The sequence below is a fragment of the Vombatus ursinus genome, unplaced genomic scaffold (assembly GCF_900497805.2).
Source record: "Vombatus ursinus unplaced genomic scaffold, bare-nosed wombat genome assembly UNPS02003292.1, whole genome shotgun sequence".
Lineage (NCBI taxonomy): Eukaryota > Metazoa > Chordata > Mammalia > Diprotodontia > Vombatidae > Vombatus > Vombatus ursinus.
Genome location: NW_020943070.1, coordinates 5663524 through 5689556, shown reverse-complemented (window position 1 = coordinate 5689556; position 26033 = coordinate 5663524). Strand labels below are relative to the sequence as shown.

At 55.5% G+C, this 26033-nt stretch overlaps 1 protein-coding gene across 1 annotated transcript in view; it reads right to left on the bottom strand.

The window, feature by feature from the left end:
* Positions 1-8691: 8691 nt before the first annotated feature.
* The window catches only part of MYH9 (myosin heavy chain 9), an 81939-nt gene continuing 64597 nt past the window's right edge, over positions 8692-26033 (bottom strand). The window contains exons 16-39 of the mRNA XM_027874234.1: positions 24914-25107; positions 24489-24610; positions 22975-23044; positions 21660-21820; positions 20892-21000; positions 20485-20616; positions 19350-19556; positions 18605-18742; positions 17877-18000; positions 17143-17314; positions 16385-16597; positions 16103-16247; positions 15588-15794; positions 14356-14460; positions 13872-14024; positions 12970-13218; positions 12669-12881; positions 11851-12063; positions 11302-11463; positions 10820-11161; positions 10531-10739; positions 10319-10427; positions 10066-10238; positions 8692-9958 (exon numbers count right to left, since the gene is read on the bottom strand). Coding sequence (XP_027730035.1) covers positions 9841-9958; positions 10066-10238; positions 10319-10427; positions 10531-10739; positions 10820-11161; positions 11302-11463; positions 11851-12063; positions 12669-12881; positions 12970-13218; positions 13872-14024; positions 14356-14460; positions 15588-15794; positions 16103-16247; positions 16385-16597; positions 17143-17314; positions 17877-18000; positions 18605-18742; positions 19350-19556; positions 20485-20616; positions 20892-21000; positions 21660-21820; positions 22975-23044; positions 24489-24610; positions 24914-25107 — 4040 coding nt within the window. The 3' untranslated portion in view covers positions 8692-9840. The remainder of the gene's footprint in view (positions 9959-10065; positions 10239-10318; positions 10428-10530; positions 10740-10819; positions 11162-11301; positions 11464-11850; positions 12064-12668; positions 12882-12969; positions 13219-13871; positions 14025-14355; positions 14461-15587; positions 15795-16102; positions 16248-16384; positions 16598-17142; positions 17315-17876; positions 18001-18604; positions 18743-19349; positions 19557-20484; positions 20617-20891; positions 21001-21659; positions 21821-22974; positions 23045-24488; positions 24611-24913; positions 25108-26033) is intronic.

Here is a 26033-nt window from a genome sequence, read left to right as displayed (position 1 = left end):
TGTACATGGCCAACTCCTGGGATCGCCCCTACTACATACATAACAGCTGAGGTGCTAGAAAACTGGCAGAGGGCGAATGTCTGCAAAATGATTCTCGAGGCCAGCTTGGGGAGCCAGACCATTCATACACTGGGGCCAATAAGATCATAAAAGGTGCCTTTCCTATTCATCACATCTTCATACACAGAAAGATATGGGATAGAATAAGATAACACAGTAAAAATTGTAGAAACTGGAGATACATTCCATTGCCACCGCTAATCATACTTTTGGCTCCTTGAAGACAGGAAGTTTTTTGTTTTTGTTTTTGTTTTTTATACCCAGTGCTTAGTACTTAGAATTCACATAATAATAACAATAACGATGGCATCTTCTATGCGCCAGGCACTGTGCTAAGCACTTTACAAATATTATTTCACTTCATCCTCTCAACAGCCCTGGGAAGTGGGCGCTGTTATTATCCCCATTACACAGTTGAGGAAACTGAGACAAGCAGAGGTATAGTGACTTGCCCAGAGTCACACAGCTAGTAAGTCTCTGAGGCTAGATTTGAACTTGTGTTGCCGACTCCCTTCACTCTCAGTGCTCTGTCCATAGCACCATCTCGCTGTCTATACTTAACAGTTGTGGATAGACTGAGAGCTGAATTGGTATAATGAGCAGAGAACTCAGCTTAGCATCAGAAAGACCTGCCTCAGATGCTTGCTAGCCGTGTGTCCCTGGGCAAGTCATTTAGCTTCTCTGGGTCTCAGTTTTCTCATCTGCAAAATAAGGGAGTTCGACTGGATGACCACCAAGATGCCTTCCAGACCTAAACCTATGATCCTGTGATCATTGCCAGTCAGTCGATCATCAAGCATTTATTATGGGCTGACTTTGATTCATTCCCCTCCTGGCCACTCTTCTGTCTCTCCAGACTTCACCACCATGACCCAACATCATGGAGAGGATGGCTTCTCTTCCCCACCCTCTTTCCAGCTCTCTATGTATGTTGTCTTCCTCTATTAGAATGGAAGATCCTTGAGGGCAGGAACTGTCGTTTTGCTTCTATTGGTATCCCTAGTGCTTTGCCCAGTGCCTGCCATACAGTAAGTGCTTAATAAATGCTTGTTGCCCATTGCCTGCCAGTCACTATGCTATGTACCAGGGTTAGAGAAATAAAGTAGAAACAATCCCTGCCCTCAAGGAGTTTACATTCTAGGACGTGCCAGAGACATGTTCTTCCTTTGTGGTGGCTTCTTGGGAGCAGCAACACCAGTAACAACAACGGTGGTTTGGGGTGGGCAATTGACTCAGGTCACAAGGACAGTGGAGCGTTGTGAAGAACACTGGATTTTGGGGTCAGAGGGTCTGGGCTGGAAGCTTGGCTCTGCTGTGAACCAGTAAAGGCAAACACCTTCCCTTGTCTGGGCCGGGTCATTGGTGAAATGATGTCTCCGGCCCCTTCCACTTCTAAATCCTCTGGTCTTTAAGCGTCTTGCAAGAGCGGATCTGTTGCTACAGAATCCATGCTTCTACTTTCCATGAGGCTTCCAGCCATGACCTTGCAGACCAAAGAATTCTCCTCTCCATGAACAAATTAGGGAGCCTAATGCTTCGATTCTCAAGTTCAGATCTCCATCTAGTGGACACACGCAGCATGAGGCACACGGATACGGAGCATAAGTGTCACAGAATTAGGACCGGGCTCTCCTGCTGACTCTTTGTGACCTTGAGAGAGGCATCGATCCTCTCTGGCCTTTGTAAAATGAGGCCTAGCTAAATGGTCCCTAAACTCCCTACTGGTTTTGAGATTCAATGTCATGGATGATCACTTTATTTTATTTTATTTTTATTTATTTGTGAGGCAATCTGGGGGTTAAGTGACTTGCCCAGGGTCACACAGCTAGTAAGTGTCAAGTGTCTGAGGCCAGATTTGAACTCAGGTCCTCCTGACTCCAAGGCTGGAGCTCTATCCACTGCACCACCTAGCTGACCCCATGGATGATCATTTTAAATGACTAAGGCAAAAGTCAGGATGACTGTTGATGGCCCGGGATGCAGTGGAGGACCTTGGCATCTTCGATGCTTAACCAAGCCCCAAGCGCTTCACACCCTTCACAGCACCAGATTCAGCCGCCTTCATGGCCGTTGGAACAAATTGTCCTCCTCAGCGTGTTCCACCAGGGAAGTCTTCATATGCTTCGGGTAGACATCCCCTATTATAAGAGCCCTCTTTGTCCCCCATTTCTTTCTGCCTCTGCCTTCTTTTATTTTGTTTTATTTTTTTTGTGGGGCAACTGGGGTTAAGTGACTTGCCCAGAGTCACACAGCTAGCGATTCTGCCTTCCTTTAAGACCCAACTCCAAAGCCACTCCATCCACAGAGCCTTCACAGAACCACAGAACTCCAGAGTTGGAAGGGAGCTCAGTGGTCCTCCAGCCCACTCACAGCAGAAGAGGGGCCTTCACTCCCATAGTTCAGACTGCCCTTCGCTTGAAGGCCTCCAGTGAGGGGAGCCCACCAGCTCCCAAGGCCACCTGTTCTACGCGGAACTGTATCTAATTGTGAGCTGGGCTAGACTTAGAGATATTGAGTGACTTTATTTTTTAAATTCAAATTACTTAGCAGTGGGATTTGAAAGCAGACATTCCGGAATCTGCAGCCAGCCACTATCGACTCCACAATGACCCCTATTTGCTGTTGACCCTGCCTAGCCATGATTTATTCCACTAAGGGCCAGAGTAAGGACGGGGGCCCCTTGCCATGACCCTGGGCCTGAGAGAAAATATAGCCAGACATCTTCCTGTGGTAAATAGGAGGAATGGCCCGACTGTGCAAAATAAGCATGTGTGAGGGTGGGGAGAAGAGGCTCCAGGGTCAGACAGGCCCCTCTTGCTCCTCCATCCCTTAAGAGAAAACTGGTAACACAGAATGTCAGAGCCAAGAGTGACTTTAAAATAGGGAATGAAACTGGGAGGGGCCTTAGAACAAGGAATATCAGGGCTGGGCCTTAGAGCAGGGAATGCCAGGGCTGGGAAGAGTCTGAGAATAGGGAATGTCAGGGCTAGGAGGGGCCTTAGAACAGGGAGTGTCAGAGCTGAGAGGGGCCTTAGAACTGGGAATGTCGGGGCTGGGAGGGACATTAGAACAGGGAATGTCAAAGTTGGGAGGGGCCTTAGAACAGGGAATGTCAGAGCTGGGAGGGGTCTTAGAGGATGTCAGGACTGGGAGGGGCTTTAGAACAGGGAGTGTCAGGGCTGGGAGGAGCCTTAGAACAGGGAGTGTCAGAGCTGAGAGGGATCTTAGAACTGGGAATGTCGGGGCTGGGAGGGGCCTTAGAACAGGGAGTGTCAGGGCTGGGAGGGGCCTTAGAACAGGGAATGTCAGAGCTGGGAGGGGTCTTAGAGGATGTCAGAGCTGGGAGGGGCCTGGGAACATAGAATGTCAGAACTTGTCAGGGCGGAGTGGGGGGAGAGGGGAGGTGCTGTCCCCAGCCTCATCTGTTTTCTCATCTATAAAATAAGGGCGTCGGTCCAGTTTGTCTCCAGGGTCCCTATCAGCTCTAGGCATCCCTCTGTAAGCATCCTCTGAAGGAAGGAGAGGGACGCAGAGGTCCTCTGGAACAAAGCTGGGATAGGCCCACACACTCTCTCTCGGGTCCCTTCCAGCTCCAACATTCGAGGGTGCTGTGAAATCAAGGGCCAGGAGACAGAAGAGAGGCAGGCTCTGCCTCAAACCCTTCTCCCCGCACCTGGCCCCAATCCTCTCATCAAGCGAAGGGCCTGATTGGGAGGCGGGTAGGGAGAGCATTTGGAAATTAGATTCCAGCTAATGGGAATGACACCAGAATGCTCAGCCCGCGATGCCCACAAGGCCCCATCAGGCTCCCATCAGCAGGCCTTCTCCAGCCAGCTCTGATTTTCCTCCTGCCCTTCCACACTCAATTCCCCTGGGCTCTGGAGTGAGCCCCGCTTGGGAACTCACAGGCAGCCGGATCACCCCCTTCTGCCCTCCAGAGCCCTCTTCTCCCTTCACCCCAGCCATGTCTCCGGCACCTCACTTCAGCCACATGGAACACAGCGCCTACTGTGAGCATGGCCACCCCTCCTAGATGGACATTCTTTATCATGTGCACTAATGGGTATCATAGCTTTGCATATGCATATGTAGATTTTCTTTTCCTTAATGAGTTTCACTATTTTTATACCAATCTTTTCTAGCATACCTGTCAAATGGTTATCTAGTCTTTGCTTTTAGACTCTTGTGAGGTGGAACCCATCTGCATCTAGGCAGACCAGCCCACTAAAATTTAAGCCTCTTCATTTACATGGGGCAGCTAGGTGGCATAGTGGATAGAGGGCTGGCCTTGGAGTCAGGAAGACCCGTGTTTAAATTCAGCCTCAGACGCTTACTAGCTGTGTGACCCTGGGCAAGTCACTTCACCCTGTTTGCCTCAGTTTCCTCATCTGTAAAATGAACTGGAGCAGGAAATGGCAAATCACTCCAGTATCTCTGCAAAAAAAAACCCTAAATGGAGTCACAAGGAGTTGGACATGACCAAAGTAGGAACAAGACATTGCTTTTTTTCTTATTCTGCTTATTTCACTCATCATCAGTTCATATAAACCTTCACGTCTTTGCATTTTTTGTACCGCCAGAGCTCAGCACTGTATCTGTGAAATAGTAAACGCTTGATGAATGCCTGCTGACCGACCTTCACTAGCAGCCATTTTACATATGATGCTTGATAAGCTCCAAGATAGAAAAAAAAAAATCACCCACAGGAAAAAACCCACCAAGTCCTCCCTCTGCCTGGCACTGAAGGCTCTCTCTCCCTTTCAGGCTGTGTGTGTCCTTCCTTTCCAGTTTTACTTCTTTTCTTTTTTTTTTTAAAGGCAATTGGTGTTAAGTGACTTGCCCAGGGTCACACAGTAAGTGTCAAGTGTTTTGTCTGGGGTCAGATTTGAACTCAGGTCTTCCTGACTTCAGGGCCGGTGCTCTATCCACTGCGCCACCTAGCTGCCCCTCCAGTTTTATTTCTCATTCCTCCTCACTTAGGTGCCAGCCAAAATCTTCCCCAGTCACTCTTGCCCTATTCCTCCTCTGTGTGTTAGGGTTCATCAGGTCCCCTTGCCGAGAGCATCTTCTACTCATCCTGACCTCTTCCTTCGAGGCTCAGCTGAGCTGACGCTTTCTCCATGAAGTCCTCCTGGATCCTTTCAGCTAAAAGTGTTCTCTTCAGCCAGTGTGTTCATATCCTCCCTGAGCCTAGCTCCCTCAGGGCAAGGGCCATAGTGCTTTTCACTGCTTTGCACAGAAAATGTTTAAACGTAGCAGTCAGTTTGATTCAATTAAACATTGTGTCTACTAAGGCCCCTCCCAGCTCTGACATCCCCTGTCCTAAGGACCTTCCCAGCTCTGACATCTCTTGTTCTAAGCTCTCTCCCGTCTCTGACATCTCTTGTTCTAAGCTCCCTCCCAGCTCTGACATCTCTTGTTCTAAGCTCCCTCCCAGCTCTGACATTCCCTGTTCTAAGAGTTGTTCCAACTCTTCACCTTCTGCAGGAGCTCTTTACCTGGGGTCCACAAAACTTTCACGTATTTTATTTTATGCATCTGGCTTCACTAGACCGCCAACACATTTATGACACCCGTACAAAAATGTTAAGAACTCTTACTCCAAAGAATTTTCCGGTTCTGACTTCAATAATAAAGCTCCATCAATACTAGCCATGAAGATTTCCAGGGCCACTTACCTGGCATCTCACTGGACTACATCCTCTAACTGTACAATACCCCCAGCCACATTCACACACGTGCTATTTTCCTGAGTCTAGCGGACCCTCCAAATAAATTCACTTTGGTATTAAAAATGGCATGGTTGGAGGCAGCTAGGTGGCACAGTGGATAAAGCTCCAGTCTTGCAGTCAGGAGGACCTGAGTTCAAATCTGACCTCAGACACTTGACGCTTACTGGCTGTGTGACCCTGGGCAAGTCACTTAACCCCTACTGCCTCACCAAAAAGCCAAAAAAAAGGCATGGTCTAGGACCATCAGTGACCCCACACATGGGGAGGGTATTTTGGAGAGAATCTTATGGCTCTCCATTTCTCTCCCTCCTCAGCCACTCTATCCCACACCTAGATTTGCTTACTGCTTGTTGGCCAAAGTTGGGTGCCAAGGGCTGCCCCTTAACCCTCCTCTGAACCATCTCAGGCCCTTGAAATTCCAAGTTGAGGGAATGCCATTAGGAACCAAAGCCACATCCATGGGATTACAAACTCTTAAGGACTGGGATTTACTCCATCCACTCCCATTCAGCAGTAAGATAAACTGAGGTATAGGGAAAGGGAAGGGATGAACTTGTCGGGTCCACAGCTAGTTTTCAGGGTTTTCTCCATTAAGCTGAGCTATTCCTATCTTTCTCACATCCTGAAATTGTCCTGGCATTTCCCCTCTAACTTGCTCCCTGGTCAACCCCATCTTTTTTCTCAGAAGCAGATGACCAATGGCCATGCCTGTCTGTCCAGCCTCCGGCGGCGGCAGCAGGTGGTGGTCAGTCTGGGATGTGATCTTAGCCTGTAAAGTCCTCGAGAAGAGGACATGACAATGCCTGGGTTTTCCCAAATGCCTTCTACAGAGCTGGGAAAAGGAATTATGGAGAAGAGGTGCCCTGGGTATGACGATATGCCAACACCCCCATTGTGGGAAGGGGAAAGGCCAGTCCCCAGGTTCCCCAGCCCCCCTCCTCTTCCTGGCCAGTCATTCCTGTCCATAATTCTGGCCCCACTACAGGTCTACTCTCATCCAGCGGCTTCCTGAGCCATGTCCAAATATCCTTTTGTTTGGCATTCAAGGATCTCCACACCTTAATTTTCCAGCCTGATCTAATTTTATTCCTTCAAACTCTATGCTCTACTCAAAATATACAATGCTGCCCCTGGCTGCTAGTGGGACTTGGAGTCAGAAAGATGTGAGTTCAGATTTGACCTCAGATACTTACTGGCTATGACCCTAACTTGTGAGGTGGATAGACGACTTCTGTCTGCCTCAGCTTACTCAACTGCAAAATGGGGATGAAGCCCCTTCCTCTCAAGGTTGGTGTAAAGCACTCCCATAGCAGGCACGTAATAAAATGCTTGTTTCCTCCCTCCTGCCTCCATCCCCTTCAATCAGGTACCTGCAGTACCATCTCCTCCCCAGTGTCACTTGAATCTGTCCTTTGAAGCCCAACTGAAATGCCCTTTCTTCAAAACACAACCCACCACCCACCCCTCACTTGGTAATGACCCTGACTTCACATCTGGTAAAACAGCAACACAAATAAAATCCCATTTCCCTTCCTTTGGCTTCAGCCAGACTCTCCGTGAAGGCTTCCACTTGGGCACAGTTGGAATGCCACGTGGAGGCGTTTACCTGGCCTGGATGGGATGACAGAGAGGGGTTTTATCTACCTTCCTTTGAACTTTGGACTGTGCTCAGTACACAGCAGGCACTTAATAGTTGATTGCAGGCCTCTCCCCCCTAATCAGAGGGTATCTGAAGTCCAGACCCCTTGAGCACATTTCAGGATGCTATGCTGACAGGCTGGACAGCGCTGGGGGAACAGGGGCCCGCACCCAAAGAACAGACGAGCAGGGCCCAAGACCAGTGGAATAAGGTGCTAACTACCACCTCCCTCTCCACCTGCTCTCTCACTAATGAGTCCCCACTCTTTCTCCCAGACAGAACAGCTACCTGGCAGCCAGGACCTGCTTCTTCGTGTTCCCTTAATTGATAATGGCAGGAGGAGGCTGACTTATCTGGATAAGCTTTAGGATAATGGGCTTGAGTGGATCTCAGATCACCCAGGCCACCTGGCCACACCTCAGCAAGTCCCCGGGAGATGCTCCGTGGCAGATTCAGAGGGCCTGGATTCAAAGCCCACCCCAGAGCGCTCATTCCCTGGGTGATCTGGAGCAAGTCCCATTTCCTCCTTAGTAAAATGAGGCAGTCGGCCCAGAAGCGTTCTAAGGCTCCGTGCAGGATCCTCTGAGCCCCAGCTCCCAGGGGGCCTCTCATTCCTCAGGGACCCCGGGACCTCCTCACGCCTCTGCCAGGCTCCGGGCTCCACGGTTCACCGCTCTGTGCACAGCTAACAGAAGCCTCCAGAGCCCTGTCTTTCTTATGTTGCTTTAATCTGGGGACCGGGGTGCAGGAAAAACCACGTCTTTATTTTCACTAACCTCAACCTCAAATTTAGCATTTCCTTCATTTGCCTAAAAAGCCTTATTCTGAGGAGGGCCCAGAATGCTAAAAGGGTGGGGGGAGATCCAGGACAGAGTTCATCCCTTTCCTAAGGAGCACAGTGTCCCTAAAGCAAAGATAATTGCTCCACCCACCTCAGGGTTGAAAGACCCAGCCTCACAGTTTTGCCCCAGACTCCTCAGTTAATAATTGCCTTTCTACCTCTTACCAAGGCAACACAATGAAGAGGTAGAGGAGCAGAAAAGATGGGGGGGCCCCCTGTGGGAAGAGTGTGGTCTAATCTGCCCCACCCCTCCCTCCTTCACCTCGCCTCCCCCTCCCCACCCTGAGTTCAGGGAGCAGCCCCCACTGCCCATGGCAGGGAGAGGAGGGAAGGCTGAAGCAAGGCCCCTGGGCGGCCCCCCGCACACCCTCTCCCTCCCACACGCACACACCATACAAGAACACACACAGGACGTGTGGTGGACGTTCTGCAGCACATGGTGCTCTTTATTGAGACGCCGCAGGGGCTGCAACATACACTAAGGCACTTTTCTTATATAAAAAATGGGCGGGGCTTGGATTTCTCCGTGACAGCCGCTGGGACCTGACCTCCGAGCCCTTAGGCATAATGTAGCTTTATATATTTCATGGTCTGTGGGGTTGATGATGGTTTTTTTTCATTTTAAAGTTTTCTTTGCTCATAGGTAGGTAAGTCTGAGTAATGCAGCATATACGATACAGTTACGAATACAGGTAAATCCAGCAACCAGTGTATGGTGGAGAAAACGCAGACTGCTCCCTGGACCTGCGGTCCCAGGGGGAAGGCAGTGATCAAGACCTTTCTTTTATTCTTGAGAGAGACAGGAGACTGTGCAGGCTAAGGACTTTTCGGGGTGCAGAATGAGCTCCCCCTTCCCTGGGGGCAGAGGGAAGCGGGGCAGGGTGGGCCTTTGGCCCTCTCCTCCAGCCCCGCGCCAGCCAGGCTCGGTAGGAGGAGGCCTTGAACCATTAAAGAGATTTGGTCCCCAAGAGTTACCAGTAAAAGCCACAGGGAGCTGTGGGCCCCCTAGGCCTGCGGAGCCCTGCCAGACAGAGGGGGGACGGAGCGCCCTAAGCCAGTGGGCTCCTCGGGGGTCGGGTAGAGGAGCATTATCATTGCACTTGAACAAGGAAGGGGGCTGACGACTTTGGCAGCTCCCCGAGGCCTCCCGTCTTCTCCTGACTCCAGCCCGCGGCTGTTGGTCTGGGGCTCGTGGGCCGGGCAGGGCTGTGAGGTCACCCAATGTGATTGCCAACAGCAAAGGGGGAGGGGGGGTGCCAGGGACTGTCCTAGGGCTCTCACTATCAAAACTCTAATCTGAAGAAAAATAGATGAATAGAAAACCTTCTTCCCTTCCCTCCCCGTCCCCAGCACCCGGGCCTGGCATCGGCGCTCTGGGGGAGAGCTGCCGCGTCAGGCCTGAGGCCCCAAGCCTGGGCTCTTTGGTATGTGATTCAGGGGAGGAGGAAGAGGAGGAGAAGCAGGAGAGGAAGCCAAGGGCCTGCATAAAGGCACACGACGGGAGGGCGGGAGCAGGACGGGGCACCATCACAGCAGGCTGAGGGGAGGGGCCGAGGGAGGCGCGACTTCTACTCGGCGGCCTTGGCCTCGCCGGAGTCCGCCTTGCCGTCCACCTCCTCGTCCGAGCACTCTCCGGGGCCTTTCCGGGCCGCCCGGCGGGGCACGACAAAGGGCAGGTCGCCGCGCCTGGAGGGGGTGCGGGTGTCACCGGGACGGCTCGGGAGCCAGCCGGGGGCAGCCCCCCTCCCGCCAGCCTTCCGGGCCTCCCGGCCCGGCCCGGCCCGGGGCCTCACCTGAGCTTGTTCTTCAGGGAGCTGACTTCGCGGTTCATGGCGTCGGCCGTCTCCGTGACGTCCTCCAGCTCCCGCTGGAGTTTCCTGCGGGACGCGTTGGCGCGCTGCGCCTCCTCCTCCGCCTCCTCCAGCTGCCGCTTCAGCTGCTTCAGCCGCACGGTCACCTTGTCAGCCTGCGGGGGACACGGGGCGGTCACGGGAGCTGGGGGGCGGGGCGTGGCACGGGGGGCCCGGGGGCCAGAGGGGCACCCACCTGGTCCTTGTACTGCTCGGCGTTGCGCCGCTCATCGTCCACCTGCAGAATCACGTCCTTGAGCTTCTTCTCAGCCCGCCGCACCTGCTTGCAGGCCGCCTGGCGCTCCCTGCCCCCCAGAAGAGAGCCGGTCAGCGGGAAGCCCCGGGCGAGGACCCGCCCGCCGGCCCCCCCTGCCGCCCGCCCCCTGGCCACCCTGGGCCCGCCCGTACTTGGTCTCGTTGTCCAGCTGCTCCTCCAGCTGGGCGATCTTGGCCTCCAGGGCGGTGATGGACGCCTTGTACTTGGACTTGACGGTGCCCTCCATCTCCTGCAGCTTCACCTTGAGCTCCTTGTTCTGCCGCTCCAGCTGCTGGCGCGCGTTCTCGTTCTTCTGGCCGTGGCTGCGCTCCATGTTCAGGTCGGTGTTGATCTGGTCAATCTGAGGGCGAGGAGGCGGGTCACCCCAGAGCGGGCCCCTGGCGGGGCGAGGAAGGGCCCCCGGCCTCCCCGGGCACGCACCTGGAGGTTGGCTTTCTTGAGCCGGTCATTGACCAGCTCTGTGTTGCTTTGCTCCTCCTCCAGCTCCTCCTCCAGCTGGGCGATGCGGGCCTCCAGGCGCCGCTTCTCCTCCAGGGCCAGCGCCCCTTTGCCGCTGCTGTTGGCGATCTCATCCGCCAGCTCGTCCCTCTCCTGCTGGGCCTGGCGCTTGGCGCGCTCGGCAGCCGCCAGCTCCTCCTGGAGCTGGATCATCTCCGCCTCCATAGACTTGAGCTTCTTCTCGTTCTCCTTGGACTGAGCCAGGATCTCCTCTCGGGAAGCCCGCGTGTCGTCCAGCTCGCGCATGTAATCCTTCATCTGGGCCTGCGGGAGAGCGCATTCGGTGCTGGGGCCAGGTGCTGGGGCTGTGGCCGCTTCTAGGGCGGGCGGGGGCTGGGCCCCCCCTCCACCCCCTTCTGGGGCGCGGCTGGGGCGGGGCCAGGGCGGGGCTGCCGCAGCCTCACCTGCAGTTTGCGCAGCTGCTTGATGGCCTCATCCCGGCTCTTGTTGGCCGAGTCGATGTGGGCCTCCAGGTCCTTCAGGTCCAGCTCCAGCTTCTTCCTGGCGGCCACGGCCATGGAGCGCTGCTTCCGCTCGTCCTCCAGCTCAGCCTCCATCTCCCGGACCTTGAGGGGCGCACAAAACACAAGCTGAGCCTTCTCCCTTGCCGGCCAGCCTGCAGGCACTGAGCCCCAGGCACCTCTGCTCTTGGGGAAAGATGCCAGGCTAGGAAGTGATGGGGCAGGGCCCCCATCTGCCACGACGGAAAACCCGCTGGATGGGGCCACAAAGAACAAAGGCCTCCAGAAGAGGGGGTCTTTGCCTGCACCTTGCACCTGGCCTATTACAGGCAGTAGCTGGGCTCTTCCCATTGAATAAGGAGGGGAAAGCAAAGGCCCCAGGGATTGAGTGCCTCGTCCATCCCCGCCCCCACCGAAGCTAGAACAGACGCTGGAATTTGAACCCAAGGCCCAGATTCCAAAGTGTCTTTGGACGGGGCAGGGGCGCCTCACCTGTCGGACCAGCTGCTTCTTCTTTTCCTCACTCTGCTCATCGCGACCCTGAAGATCCCGTTCAAACTGGGCCTTGAGCGCCTGCAGGTTCACTTCGAGCCGCAGCTTGGCATCCTCGGTGGCCTGGAGCTCATCTTCCAACTCCTCCAGCTGAGTCTTCATCTCCTCCACCTGCTGCTCCAGCGCCCGCTTGGACTTCTCCAGCTCATGGACCTGCGGGCCAAGGGGGCGGCTAAGGGCCTAAGCAACTCCCCGCCCTCAGGAAGAGCGTGTAAGGGTAACCAAACCAGTCAGGGACGCCCACTCCTCTCAGGTCACTGACTCAAGTTCAGATACATCAGAGCAGCGCTCACGACGCCCCCGAATCATCGCCCCGCCGCGAGCGTCAAGTGCTCCGTCTGCTCACACCCTAACACTCATTTGGGAGGCGGGGTGGGGTGGAAGGGCGGAGCTGCAGCGGTCAGACCAAAGCAGAGCCAAAGTCAGGGCCCTTAGGTTTAGGACCGGAAGATAAACGTGACTTCCACATAGGAAGCAGACCTCCGTCAACACTTCACTCTTGAGTGAATCGGGGGACGTTCCTGGGGCAGAACCTTCACTTCATACCACCCAGGGTTCAAGTCAGAGTCGACTGCACCTGGCTGGGCCATGGTTTCCCTGGTCCAGAGGGCCCCGTCTGAGGCCAGGTGACCCTCGACAACCGGCACCAGACTACAGCAGAGCAGCTAAGCCCCAGCCCCTGCTGCATCCCTCCAGTCTGCTGTGGAGCTGGGCACCCGGGGGCGGGAAGGAAAGGGCCCCACAGCCTGGCGACTCACGCTCTTGCCGACGTCGTCCTTGGAGCTCATCAGGTCCTCCATCTCGGCCCGGAACTGCTTGTTGAGGCGTTCCAGCTCGGCCTTCTGCTCGATGGCCTCCTCCAGGGCCCGGGCCAGAGACAAGGCCTTGGTCTCCTTCTCCCGCGCCTCTGCCTCAGCCCGGTCACGCTCCTCCGCATACTTGGCCGAGATGGTCTTCTCCTCCGCCAGGAGCTGGGGGAGGAGAGGCCGTCAGCACCTCGCAGGCCCCAGGTGGACGACACCGCCCCCCCCCGCAGGCCGCGGGGGCCGCCGCACCCACCTGGTCAAACTTCTTCTGCTTCTTCTCCAGGTTGGAGACGATCTGCCTCTGGTGATCCAGGTCGACCAGAAGGTCGTCCAGCTCCTGCTGCAGCCGCGTCTTCGTCTTCTCCAGCTTGTCGTAAGCCGCGGCCTTCTCCTCATAGCGCTGGCTCACACCCTCCAGGTCCTTCTGGAGCCTCCTCTTGGCTTCCTCCACCGACTCCAGGCAGCCCACGCCATCGTCCATCTTCTTCTTCATGTCAGCCACCTGCAGGGTCAGGATCACAGCCACATCACGGAGCTTGACAGGGGACACTTAGTGACTCCCCCAGGGAAGGCTGAGCCTTTAGGACGCCCTGGTCTCTGAAGCCCGGGGACAGGGTTCCAGGGTCAAGGTTCCTTACAATCCACACAGCCTGACTCACACCTAGCACTGAATCTCTTCAGCTCTGTTGGGGAGCCCTGAGAGGTCAGGGCTGGAAGGAGCCAGAGAGACCAACCTAGGCTGATGGCCGAGGGGACTGAGGCCGGCACGTCCCTGACGTCATTTCTTACCAACTGGCTTCACGTCACTGGCCACTGGGGCCAGTGCCAGGGAGTGGTGGGTACATAACGGAAACCCAGCTTCTTTCTCCGTGGGCACAGGACAGTCCCTTTTCTAACTTTAGAAACAAACCAACGAAATCCCACCCAGTCCAAGATACGGGCCCATATGGTGACGATGGCTCTTAGGCCCTCTGAGGGGAAAGGTGGGGGGTGGTGTGCCTCTTAGAGCTGGCTCCTGGGGGGCAGGGGACTATGGTTGTACAGGTCAACAGGCTTCCCGTGGGGTGGGGGTAGGGGCTAGGAAGACAAGCAAGGCTCCATGGGGGAGCAGTGGGTGGCAGGTCTCCCCGGACCCTTGCCCTCAGCACCCCATACCTGGGCATGGAGGGTGGCGATCTGCTTTTCCAGGTTCCTCTTGGCCTCTTCCTCCTCCTCCAGCTGCTCCTTCAGGGTGCCCTTCTCATCCTCCGTCTGCTTCAGTCTGGTGCTCAGGCTCAGCTTCTGACGAGTCTCCTCCTGCAGCAGCTCCTATAGACGAGAAGAGGCAGGCCACAGTGGCCCCCATGCTCCTCCCTCCATGGTAAATCTGCACTGGCAGGGAGAGGGCCGGGATCTGGGGTTTCAGTGGCCAGGCAGATCAGCACCTGCTCCCCATTTTATCTGGGCACCAAGAGCTTCGTGGACCTGCCCTCCACGGCCCGCGGCCTAGAGCTCTCCAGGCAGCCAGTCAAGGTGAGCTCCAAACGACCCAGGGAGGAGAAAGGACAGCGCCGGCCCAGCCCCAGCCCCGCCTCCCCCTCATCAGGTGAGAAGCGAGGACATCGTGGGCATGCCGGGTGAGCCCACCCCCCACACTCACCTGTGTGTCCTGAAGCTGAGACTCCAAAGCAGAGAAGTCTTTGGCCAGCTTGCTGGACTTGCTGTCCGACTGATTAAGGAGGCCCGTGATGTTGTCCAGCTCAACCTGCCGTGCAAGAGAAGAAGGTGCCCCGTGAGTGCCCAGCCCAGCTGCCCCGCACGAATGCCAGGAACGATACCTCCCAAAGACGACGCTCCCCCGAGGGACCACCAGTGGGTCAAAGCAAAGTGCCCAAAGACCATTCCAAGTTCCTTTAACATCCTACATGTTTGGACATGGCCAATGTAGAAATGCGCTGCTCCTCAGTATGCACATGTCACAAGGGCCTTGCTTTTCTTTTATTTCCCCAAAGGAGAAAAAGGTTCCTCCACAGTGGCAGGAGGGAGAAGAGTCAGGGCCTGGAGCTCCGGCTCCCCGCGGTACAGGAGTCCTAGGACGTAAACTCCCTATCTTGATGCTCCAGGTGACTTGTCCAGGGTCAAAGAGCCAGGACGTGTCAGAAGTGGGATTGGAGGCCGGCCTAATGCCAAACACAGGGTGACCAGCATTTACTGTGCATCTGCTCTGTGCCTGGCACTGTCTCTGCCCTCTGGGGGTGCAGTTTGCTCACGGCTGAGCCCTGCCAAAATACAAGTTAGTGTGGAGGACAGGACAACTAAGGAAATTAAGAAAGCAAGGAGGGAGAGCGTTCCCAGCCTGGATTAGCCCAGCCCAGCGCATCACGCTCACGGATGGGGGGCGGAGCCACAGGATGAGGCCCTGAAGTTTGTGCACACAGGAGCAGAGAGGAGGGTGGGGTACACAGGACAGAGTGGGAAGGAACTTGGCAGCTCAAGGGCTGGGCAGAGGGAGGGGTAAGAAGCAGCAGCAGCAGATGTGGGACAAGTCCATCTAGGAGTCACTGGCACAGAGATGAGAGGTAAGGGACCCAGAGAGGCTTGGGGGACACCCACACATGAGGGCAGGAAGGGAGTGCTCGGCAGAGCCAAAAGAAGAAAAGGCCTCTGGATTTAGGCAAAAAGGGATGATGGTGACCTTGGAGCAGTCAGTGTGAGGAAGCCGGTAAAGAGCTTTTTCCTGGAGACACAGAAGCACAGATTTGGGGTGCGGGGGGAAGGGTGAACGTGTTGGCAAAGGGCAGTGGGGGAGGCTGAGAATCAGGCAGGGTGAGGAGGAGGAGCGGAGCCAGACCGCTCCTGGCCCCGGGGGGGGGGGGGGGGGGGCACACCCACCTGCAGCTTGGTGACCTTGTCGGCAAGCTCCGTCCGCACCCGCTCGCCGTCGGTGAGCTTCACCTGCAGCTCCTGGAGCTGCGTCTCCACCTTCTTCCGCTTGTGCTCTGAGTCCCCCTTGCCCTGCAGAAGGGCCTTCACCTCGTTGGAGAGCTCTGCCCGCTCGTTCTCCAGTGCCTGCTTGGCTTTCTCCAGGTTGGCTTTCACCTGGGGGAGGGGAGAAGAGTCATGAGGATGGACGGGCGCCCCGGAGGGCGGCAGGCCTGCGGCCAGTGCTGCAGCCCAGGAGGAAGAACGCCTTCCTGAATAAACGCGGTGCAATTGGGGCCCTGAAGGTGAATGGCCCGCAGTGGCCCACCCTGCCTGAGCAGGCGCCCAGTCTTCACTCCAGGGAGGCTGCGGCTCCCATCTGTGGCCCCTGGTGCCGCCCTGTGGGGCCGGCGGGCCGCGGGAAGGAGCACTGCTCCGCCGGGAAGCGCTGGCCGGAGGCGCCTGGCCTCGCGGGGGCCTCTTACCCGTCTGGTCTGCTCCAGCTGCTCGGCCAGCTCCTCCAGGGCCTGGGAGTGTTTCTGCCTCATCTCCTGGATCTGGGCCTCGTGGGTCTTTGCTTCATCATCGAGGGTCTTCTTCAGAATGTTCACTTCCTGTTCCCGCTTTGACCTGGGCAGAGAAAGGTCCGTCCCATTATCGTCTCTTCCCAGGGAAGACGGCAGAGGGGAGCCCTGCTGCCCCGGACGCCCCTCCCCGTGTCCCTGGCCCTCCTCCCCCGGATGTGCGGGAGGCGCCGCCCAGCCCACCTGAGCTCCTGCTGGGCGGCGGTGGAATCCAGGGTGTCCTCCAGCTCAGTTTTCAGAGCCTCCAGCTCCTCGCCCAGATCCCGCTTCTGCTTCTCGGCCTTGTTCCGGGAAGCCCGCTCGGACTCCAGGTCCTCCTGAAGCTCAGAGATCTGGGATTCCAGCTCGCGGATCTTTTTCAGGGCCAGGTTCTTTTGGGCCGCTTCCTCCTCCACTCTGCAAGAGAGCAGGGCAGCAGCACGTCAGGGCTGGGGCACCTCCCGCCGCAGGAGCCCCCCGGGGGAGGCCTGACCACACCTCAATGAGGCAGCCCCAAGGCTCCACAGTCAGACGGCAAAGATCAGCATCCGCTTCGTGCTCCAAAGAAAGACCCCCAATTTCAGGCTGGGACTCACCCTTTCCCACATAAAGGCTGGCCTTGGCACATCCCGCCACCATCAGCTCCACCCAGCCCACCCACTCGTCTCCTGGCCAACAAGACTCCTGTGACCCACACTGGTCCAATCCTCTTGTCTCCGGGTCTAAAAGGATCCCCCCCCGCCCTCCTCAGCGCCTGCATCTGTCTGCTTGATTGCCTCCCTCCTTCCTTCCTGGTCCAACCCGGGGGTGCCTTCCTCCTCCTCTGAGGCCCGCTTTCCTCTCTCCCTTGCAGTCATTATTCAGGGCCACGGCTCTGAGCACCCCCTTGCTGAATGTCCTTAAATCTACAGCACAGGCTGGGACGAGGTTCCGTGGGGCTGCTGCGTGCACTCCAGCCTCACCTGGCCAGGGCAGCCTGGAGCTCCTCTTCCTTCTTGGCAAGCTGCATCTTGAGCTCTGCGATCTGAGCCTGCAGCTCCGCGATCTGGTCGTTCAAGTCCGTGGAATCTCCCTCCAGCTTCCGCCGCGTCTTCTCCAGCTCCTGCCGCTGCTTCTCCTCTCTGCGGAGGCGCTCTGAGGAGCAAGGAAGGGGACCAATGGCTCATTCTGGCCGTCTCCCGGACTGGGACGCTCCAACCCTAGACCATAGGCCATGAGGCCCATGGCCAACGGGGCGCGCGCCTGGCAGGCTCTGGGCCCATCTTCAGGATCCTGAGGGGGCCAAACAGGACCCTCAGGCAGAAAACAGCCCCCTCCTGACCCTCATGAAAACCACAGAGCAGCTTTGTGGGTTGGACAGGATGATACGAATGTGAAAGGCAAGAAATAACTGGTGCTCAGGGGGTGTTTTAACACAGCTGCCAGGGAGGGTGAGTATTATTATTTCTAATTTACAAATGAGGAAACTAAGACCCCACTGGGGAGAGAAGACGTGAAGTGACATCTTCTGCTCTCAAATCTACACCACTGCCACTTCTGCTCCAGGGCCAAAGGATTCCCAGAGGGAGGAAACAAGGTCCAATCACCTGGACGACCAGTGATTCTTCTTAGTGACAGTGAGGTCACAGTGTAGGCGCCTGGGCCTCGAGGAAGAGAAGGCGCCTGGCTGCACCCCTCTTGCCCCTCCCGGGCTCACCTTCCAGGTCCGTGATCATGGCCTCGTGCTTGTTCTTCAGCTTGGCCAGACTCTTGGACTTCTCTTCTTCTTCTGTGAGGTTGGTGGTGAACTCTGAGATCCTGTCCTCCAACAGCTTCTTCTCCTGCAAAGGGCCACATGGAGGCATAAGCTCACCGCAGAACAACCTCCTTGGGCCAAAGCCCACGAGCCATCATATTCTAGACCTTAGAATTCCTGGAGGAAACCTGCCCAGTGAGGCCTAAGGCACAGGGGAGTCCAGGCCTCCCCGGACGCTCCCAGGATGGGGGGGGTGGCCTTTGTTCTACGGCAGGATGAGGCCTGACAGCTTGCTGATGGAGCACCTCTCTCTGGAAGGCCCCCCAATGCTCCTGGCTCTGCCTGGGGCAGCAGCAGAACAAGGCTAAGCCCTTTCACACAGCTGAAGGCAGCCGTCCAGTGCAGGTCAGCCCAGTTTCCCCTTCTCCTCCTGTGCCATGCCCACGGCAGGCCCCCAGCCCTGACCATGGTGCTCCAGCTGGGTGGGGCTGGGGCTCTGCCGGCTACAGAAGCACTCCCAGCTCATGGACTAAGTGAGGCCTTAACTGTCCTCTCTGTACAATGGATTCGGCTCACACTTGGCTTCAGAGACCACCCATGGACCAGCCACTAGGTCAGTCCTGCAGCAATGGCCACAGCCCACCTCCCTGTCTCCTAACCCTACTCAGACATAGCTCTGGGTTGCTTACCTTGGCAAGTTTGCAGTTCTGGTCTTCTAGGATGATCTGATCTTCTTCGAGCTTCTTCAGCTTGGCTTCTGTGGTCACCTTCTCCAGCTGCAGCTTCTGCCTCGCACTCTCCTCTTCCTCCAACTGCTCCTCTAATTCCTGCAAAGAGCCCCAGGATGAAGTGAAGGAAGCACCAGGCCAGGGGCTTCATGGCCAGGCGCTGCCCTGGCTTTGGGACAAGAGGCCTGACGTAAGGCCACAGAGAGAAGGCCCAAGACTTGGGCTCGTTGAGCTGACCTGCCAGATCATGAGAAGTGACCCCTTGGAAAAGAGTCCAGACTCTCCCCCACCTTCATTGGGAGGTGTCATCTAACATATCTCTTTTCTCTTCCTCTTTTTAAAAAAATCCCCCTCGCGAATCATAAGGACCATCCTCTGAGGACCTCCTAGGTGGGAGTCCAGTTTTGCCACTGTCTTACTGCCTCTTTGGGCAAATCGCTTTCCCTCTCAGAACCCAGTTTCCTTCTCTGTAGAACAAGGGAAAAGGTCCTCAGACGGCCTCCAAGCTCCCCCTCAGCTCTGGCACTCTATGATCTAACGTCAGAGGCTAAGGTGCAATGACCAGTGCACGCTCGAATATTAGCCGTAACCCTACATGTCAGCCGCCGGTCCCTCTCCTTCCTTGAGGGCAGGGGCAGTTAACGCTTCTAGCTGCGCACGCCTCTGGGTGCATCCCCCCCTCCCCCCACTACTGGGGCTCCCTCACCTGGATGTTCTGCTGCATCTTCCTCTTCTCCGTCTGCAGGTGCTGGCAGCGTTCCTCTTCCTCCTCCACGCGGGCCTCCAAGTCGTGGCAGATCTCCTCCAGCTCCTGCTTCTTGGCCGTCAGGCGGGCCCGCAGCTCCTCGGCCTCGGCGCACAGCTCCGTCTCGGCCTGAAGCTGCTCCTGGAGCTGAAGCTTCTCCGCCATCAGCTGCCAAAGACACGCACCTCCGAGTCACCTCCAGAAAACTGACCCAAAGTCATCCTACATCAGCCCCCCACGGGGGGATGCATCGAGTCTCGGCTGCTTCCCGAAGCACTGACCACAGGGGTCTAGGCATCAGCAAAGGGAAGCTGACCAACAGGGAGGGGCTTGAAGTGGTGAAGCCCGAGATGGAGCAGCCACCAGTGGGATGCACGGAGGACGGCGCTCCCCGTGAGGATGGGGGCCTCTACAACGTTTGTTGGAGAAAAGAAAGTCCGTGGAACTGAGATTAGAAGGGAAACTGTTCACTGGGAGAAAATTTTTACTGCAAGTTTTTCTCATTAAGCTCTCACATCTAAGATAAGACAAGATAAGAAAGAAGTGATTTGAATTTCTAAGCGCAGGGGTCATTCCCCAGCTGGCAAATAGTTAAAGGACAGGAACAGCAGTTCAAGAAAGAAGAAACCCAAGTTACCAAAAACCACATGGATAAGCATTCCAAATCACTAAGAATTAGAGAAAGGCACATCAAAGCAACTCTGCCACGGCGGCAAAGTGAACAAAAAAGACGACCGATGTTCAACCTAGGAAGGAGGTGGGGCGAACAGCTCCACTGAGGCGGGGCTGCTGGCCCTGTGAACGGGCCGGCCATTCTCAAAAGCAGCTCAGGACCAAGCCCCCAAAGTCACAAACCCAGAGACACTACGACCTCGCCTGTAGCCCAAAGACACAAAAGGAAGGGATCCACACATACAACCACGCTCGCAGGAGCCGTTATCATAGTGGCAGAGAGCCGGGCACTAAGGGGGTGCCCGTCAAGTGGGAAGCTGCTAAACAGCCAGGCACGGCAGTACGAAGCGCAGCGGGCCCTCTGATCTCTGATCAGGGTAACCCACGGCAGGCCCCCTCCCGGAGGCTCTGCAGGCGCGTCCACCTGAGACTGCAGGGTCTCCATTTCCGTGAGTCGGTTCTCCGCGGCCAGCTGCTTCTCCTTCACTTTGACCAGCTCCTCCTCCTTGGCCATCATCTCCTCCTCCTGTCTGCTGACTTGCAGCAGGGGCTTGACCTAAAGAGAGTCAGATCAGAAGAGGCCGAATGAGAGTCGAAGGACGGGGTGCACCCTCACTCCTGGAGACACTTCACTGCGGACACTCCCGTCATCCACAGTAGCAGCGTGGCCCCCGCGTGGGTTGCTGTGCAGCCGGGCACACAGCAGGTCACCGGGCCCACCCGAACACTGGAGGAACCAATGAGGCAGGGCTGGGGACGCGTCTCCCAGCACCCACCAGGGAGGCTCCCCGAGCCCAGGCTGGGCCGCGCCCACGAGCCCGCCGTGCCCACCTTGGTGAAGAGGCGCCACCACTGCCAGTTGCGCAGCTTCAGGTAGGCCGCACAGTTGCGCTGGAGGACCTTCATGGCCGTAAGCTGCTGCTGTCGCTTGGCGAAGGCCCTAGGCAGAGGAGCGCAGAGTGAGGCCTGCTGCCGCGGGGGCACCCACTGGCTCTGAGCTTCCTCCCTTACTGATGACCGTGGAGCCAGCATAGGCAGGATGATGGCCTCAGCCTCCATGTGACTGGCTGCCCAACAGAGGACGCGGGCAGGGCCCGCCTGGCTCTGATTCTATGGTACAGTGTCACTCCCACGCAGGTCTGAGACTAGTGGACTTCTCACCCGACCAAAAGCCCTAATGGCTGCCGTGCGGCAGTGGCCCCCAGGAGGGGTTTGTGCCATGCTGGGAGGCCTCCTGGAGCCTTTCGAGCCTCTTTCCCAACCTGCCCCATCCTACTGTCTGGGCTTTGCTTCGAGTAAAAATTCCTCCCCAGCTTATTTTTGAAAATGAACATGACCCCAGCAGCAGCAGGTCACATGGGGAGGTCACCTGTGGACCCCCCACAAGTCAGGTCCTGCCAGTCGCCACACTACACTAACCTCCATCAGTCAGATTCCCCACACACCCCTCCCTCCCTGGGGCTCAGCTAAGCCTGCTCCGCTTCAGCAGGCAGCTCCCTTCCTTAGGCCGGCCATAGGAAGGGCCTAACGACCCACCTTGGGCGGTGGGGGGTGGGGGGAGAGAAGGGGAGGGAGGGATCAGCACAGGGGCCCAATTACTTTCTGGCCAGGTAGCCCCTGCAGCACGCCTGGAAGCCTATGATGACGTCTGTGATCTTCAGGTCTCTCTCCTCCTCCAGGTGGGCGAGCACCCCAGCTCGGAAGAACACTTTGCTCTGCCCAATGCGGTACAGATTGCTGTCCAGTTCCAAAGCTTTGATCTAAACAAGAGAAGAACACGCTTTACTCCATGGCCAAGCTTCCAGAGGCCTGGTACCCAATCCACCAGGCATGCCTATCCAAGGGCCCCCTTTTCCTCCCTTGCCTCTCCAAGGCTAAGAGAGAAGGCCAAGGAGCAGAGAACGGGGGGAAAGCATGGCTAGTCTGCGGTGCGGGGAGAATGATGGCAGAGACCCCATTGAAGGCCCCAGGACACTTCTGCCCAATTCAAAGCCCCAGTTAGACCCTGGACGTCCTCATGATGGGCCCAGAGAGGGGAACAGGACAGTGGCAGGAAGCCCAAGCTATGGGCCGCCTCTCCTCTCCAGGATGCCTGGCTGCCATTCACTTAGCTGGCTGCTAACTGAAGGTTACCTCCTCCTCCTCTTCCTCATCCTCTCATGTCTTCCCTTTTCTGTAGCCCTTATTGTAACCACAACCACACCCTTTACTGCTACCACTTAGTTCTCAAGTAACCTGTCAGTCTGGGATGGGAGGGCAAGAAGGAGAGGAGGCAGGGAAGGAAGGAAGGCTGGGATGGAGTGTTCCAGGCCCACCCTGCTGTCCAAGGTCATTTCCCTGGTCATCTGACTTCCCTATCTGTAAAATGGGAATAATTACATGCCCAGGCTCCCCTGCAGGCTTTAGTTCACATCCAAGGAGTCCCTTCCTTTGACAGGAGAGAACTGAGGGGAAGCACTGCCCCTGGTCCCCCAGGCAGGGCCAGAGGCACGATTTCAAACCAGGTGCTCTGATTCCATAACTGCTTCTGCTTTCCCTCCAATGAGAATATCCACAGGTATGAAAAGACCATACACACATAAGAAGCCCCCTGTAGCTGCTCTGGCAGCAGCAGCAGCAGCCAGAACAATGCTTAGGGAGGGAGGTGGTGTGGATTCAAGTCCCAGCCACCCCTCTTAGATGTCCTTGATCTCAAGGGTCCCCCTCTCAGACTAGGGGATCTCCAAAGCTCCTGCCCAGCTCAGGATCTCAAAGAGTGGTGCTACCCGCTGGACCGTCACAGGTCACGCTCTGTGTGGCACTCCTGGGAGGGTACAGCACAGGAAACAGGCAGGGTCTGACTGGGATCCTGAGCACGCCGGGCCGCAGAGAGGGTGGGGGAGGAAGGGGAGGAGGAATCAGCAGCCTGGCTTACCATCAACACGCACGCCTGTTTTCCATCCATGAAGCCCTTAGGGATTGAATTTGGAGTCAGGATCTCATATCTGAAGGAGAAGAAAGCCACATCAGCCCTGATGACTGAGAACGTTCACATTCATTTCTAACGCATTCCATAAGAGACGTGAAAAGCACAGAAGAGTATGAGAGACATGTGTGAAATGGATATCATTTTCCAAACTGTAGCAAAGGAATTTTTTTTTAATCTCCCAATTTAAAAAGAGAAGCAGAAGAGGTCAGGTAAGAGGATATATGGCAGATACTTCACATGAGATTCAAGAGCTCAGGGCAGGCATAGTGAGTGACCTTCCCAGTCACAGGCCAGGGACCGCCTTTATTCTCCAAGCGCTAAGCCGTCAAAGGATGTGAGCAAACAGTTCTCAAAAGAACTTCCAAGTATTCACAAGCCCACAAAAGAATGTTCCAAAACACTAGTAATAAGACAAATGCAGATCCTTTGTGTGTGAGGTCTCACCTCACACCCTACAAACTGACAAAAATTACCGCCCCCCCCAAAAATGGCAACAGTCAATGTCGCACACTAACACATTGTCAGTGAAGCTGTGAAGTGGTAAAAAGAATTTTGGAAAGCCATTTGGAATGATAACAATAAAGGGGCTAATGTCCATACTCTGAACCTGAGACTCCATTACTGGGTTTAAACACCAAGGAAGTCAATGATGAGGAAAAAGCCCCCACGTGCTTCCAAAATATTTATGGCAGCACTTTTGGGGATAGCTAAGAACTGGAAACAAAGTAGATGCCTAACAACTGGGGAAGGGCTGAACAAACTGTGGCATGTGCATGTAACAGAGTATTACGACGCCATAAAAAATGATGTGTGCGATGGGAACAGAGAAGCCTGAGAAGATCTACATGAACGGATGCAGAATGAAGTCAGCAGAGCCAAGGAAACAACAAAACAGCAACCACAAGAATGCAAATGGAAAGAGCAATGGTGGACCAAAAAATAAAAAGACTACAAAGATGAGGCAGGACTTGAAGCAGGCACTGCCAGCCCACCCGCTTGTGGAGGGGGAGATCCACAGGGCTCACACACTGCACATCCACAGCCCCATTTGGGCTGACTTGGCTTGCTCTTTAAATACCGTTAAATGCTACACACGAGGACGATAATTATGACAGTGTTAGAAGCAGAGAGCCATTAACAAGACTTTTTTTTTTTAAAGGAGTGCTGGAGGAGGGCAGTGTTTCCACTGCTCCCAGAGATGCCCGGGAGCAAGGCTACTCAACATGACTGGGGCATCAACCCTGTCTCAGGGGGCACTGCCACGTCTGCCTCTGAGTCTCACATCTCTGGGCTGACCCTTCCAGGGATATTTTATAGTCCCATAACAAGTGCCTTGACTTTATAAGTAAAACAGAAAAAACACGTGTAAATCACAGGACGAAGAAGGGTCAGACCCCGGCTCCGCCAAGAAATGAAGGATGGCCCCCAGACACGCACAGGAGATGCTGATCCAGACTCACCTCTGCCGGAACTCCTGGAAGACGACCCTGTTGGGGAAGCCCTGCCGACAGATGCGGATTCCCTCCAACACGCCATTGCAGCGCAGTTGGTCCAAGACAAGATGAGGGTCTAGTTTGCCAGCCTGGAAAAGGGAAAGATTTGGTGATGTTTCCATGCCAACAGCAAGGAAGAACAAGGGTCCCTCTCAGCTTGGCAATGGGATACTCAACATGCAAAGCTCAGAAGTTAAATCACTTGGCTGGAAGGTGCTAAGCGTGAGAAGGAACAGAACCAATAGGTTACAATCCAGCATCTCCAACAAGAACCAAGGGGAACCTCCCCAAAGGGTCTGCAGAGGAAGAGCTGGAAAGGGGATTCAGGAGGAATAAAATGGCGCAAAGATTTTGCCTCTTAACCAAGTTCGTGTTCTCATCTTCTTTTTTACCTTCTTCTCATGGTTGGGGATGATGCAGCGGACAAAGTTGGGGTTGGTGTTCCTCAGGGTGGCCATCAGCTTGGAGAGCTGCTCCTTATAGAGCTGTCCGACCGTTCGGAACATGCCCTTCCTGGTCTTGAAGGCACCTGGCAAAGCTGTTTCAGACATGCCGGCCACCTGGTCGAGGCCAATGATGCGATCGACTGCAGAGAGCACGCAAGGGGAGATTAACGACCCAGCGAGAGAAGCAGAAGGAGAAGCAGACACACAACATCGGGCCTGAGAAAGGACCGACAGCAGGAAGCAGCCATATCCTTTTGGTTTTGTCTCTACACAGATCTTCCAGACCAATTGTGAATTCCTGTGACCTGGTCTTTGGGCAAAAAGCCCCAGAGAGTGATCACCAGTCCTCATCCTCTTCCAGATTAATTCACCCCCACTGGTGTAAGAGACACTCCAATATTCTCTACTAATCTCTTCCTGAGTTCTTATCCATAACAGGGCCTGAGGCTAGAATCAAGGAAACCGGACTCATCCAGACCCCAGTTTGAGAAGTCTGACCATGATAATTAAGCTTATGCTCAAAAATGGCTCACAGCACATAAATGAAACACAGAGAAAACCATAAACCTGTTCATCAGCTCTCCCAGTTTTAAGAAGCTATTTTAAACCATGAGCTGAAATGGGACTGGAATGAAGGACGTTGGGCTGGGACCTTTGAGGGGCCCTGTCTTCTCTGTGCTTTGGGCAGGGCATCCTCACCTGGGGATGCTGAATCTAATGTCATAAAATAGGGGATGGCACTTGGAGCTCTTGGGAAATAAGCATGGGAGAAACCCACATGAAGGAGGATGGTTAGTGGTAAGTGCCAAAAACTCTGGAGATCCTCCAACTTCTCCAAAGTTTTCACCTGAGCACAGACTGCACAAACTGTGCCTCCAGGCTGCCCCAGGTCATCATCAGCTGCAAAATGAAGCCCCTGCTCTCCAAAGGGAAGCACTGGGCTGCCACTACAAAGCAGCAGCTACAATTTGGTTTGGGGTATCCAAGTGAACAACGTCCAAGCACACTGGAATTCAGAAAAGGACATTCCACCGACAGTGAGTGGTGACGACATAGGTCCTGACAG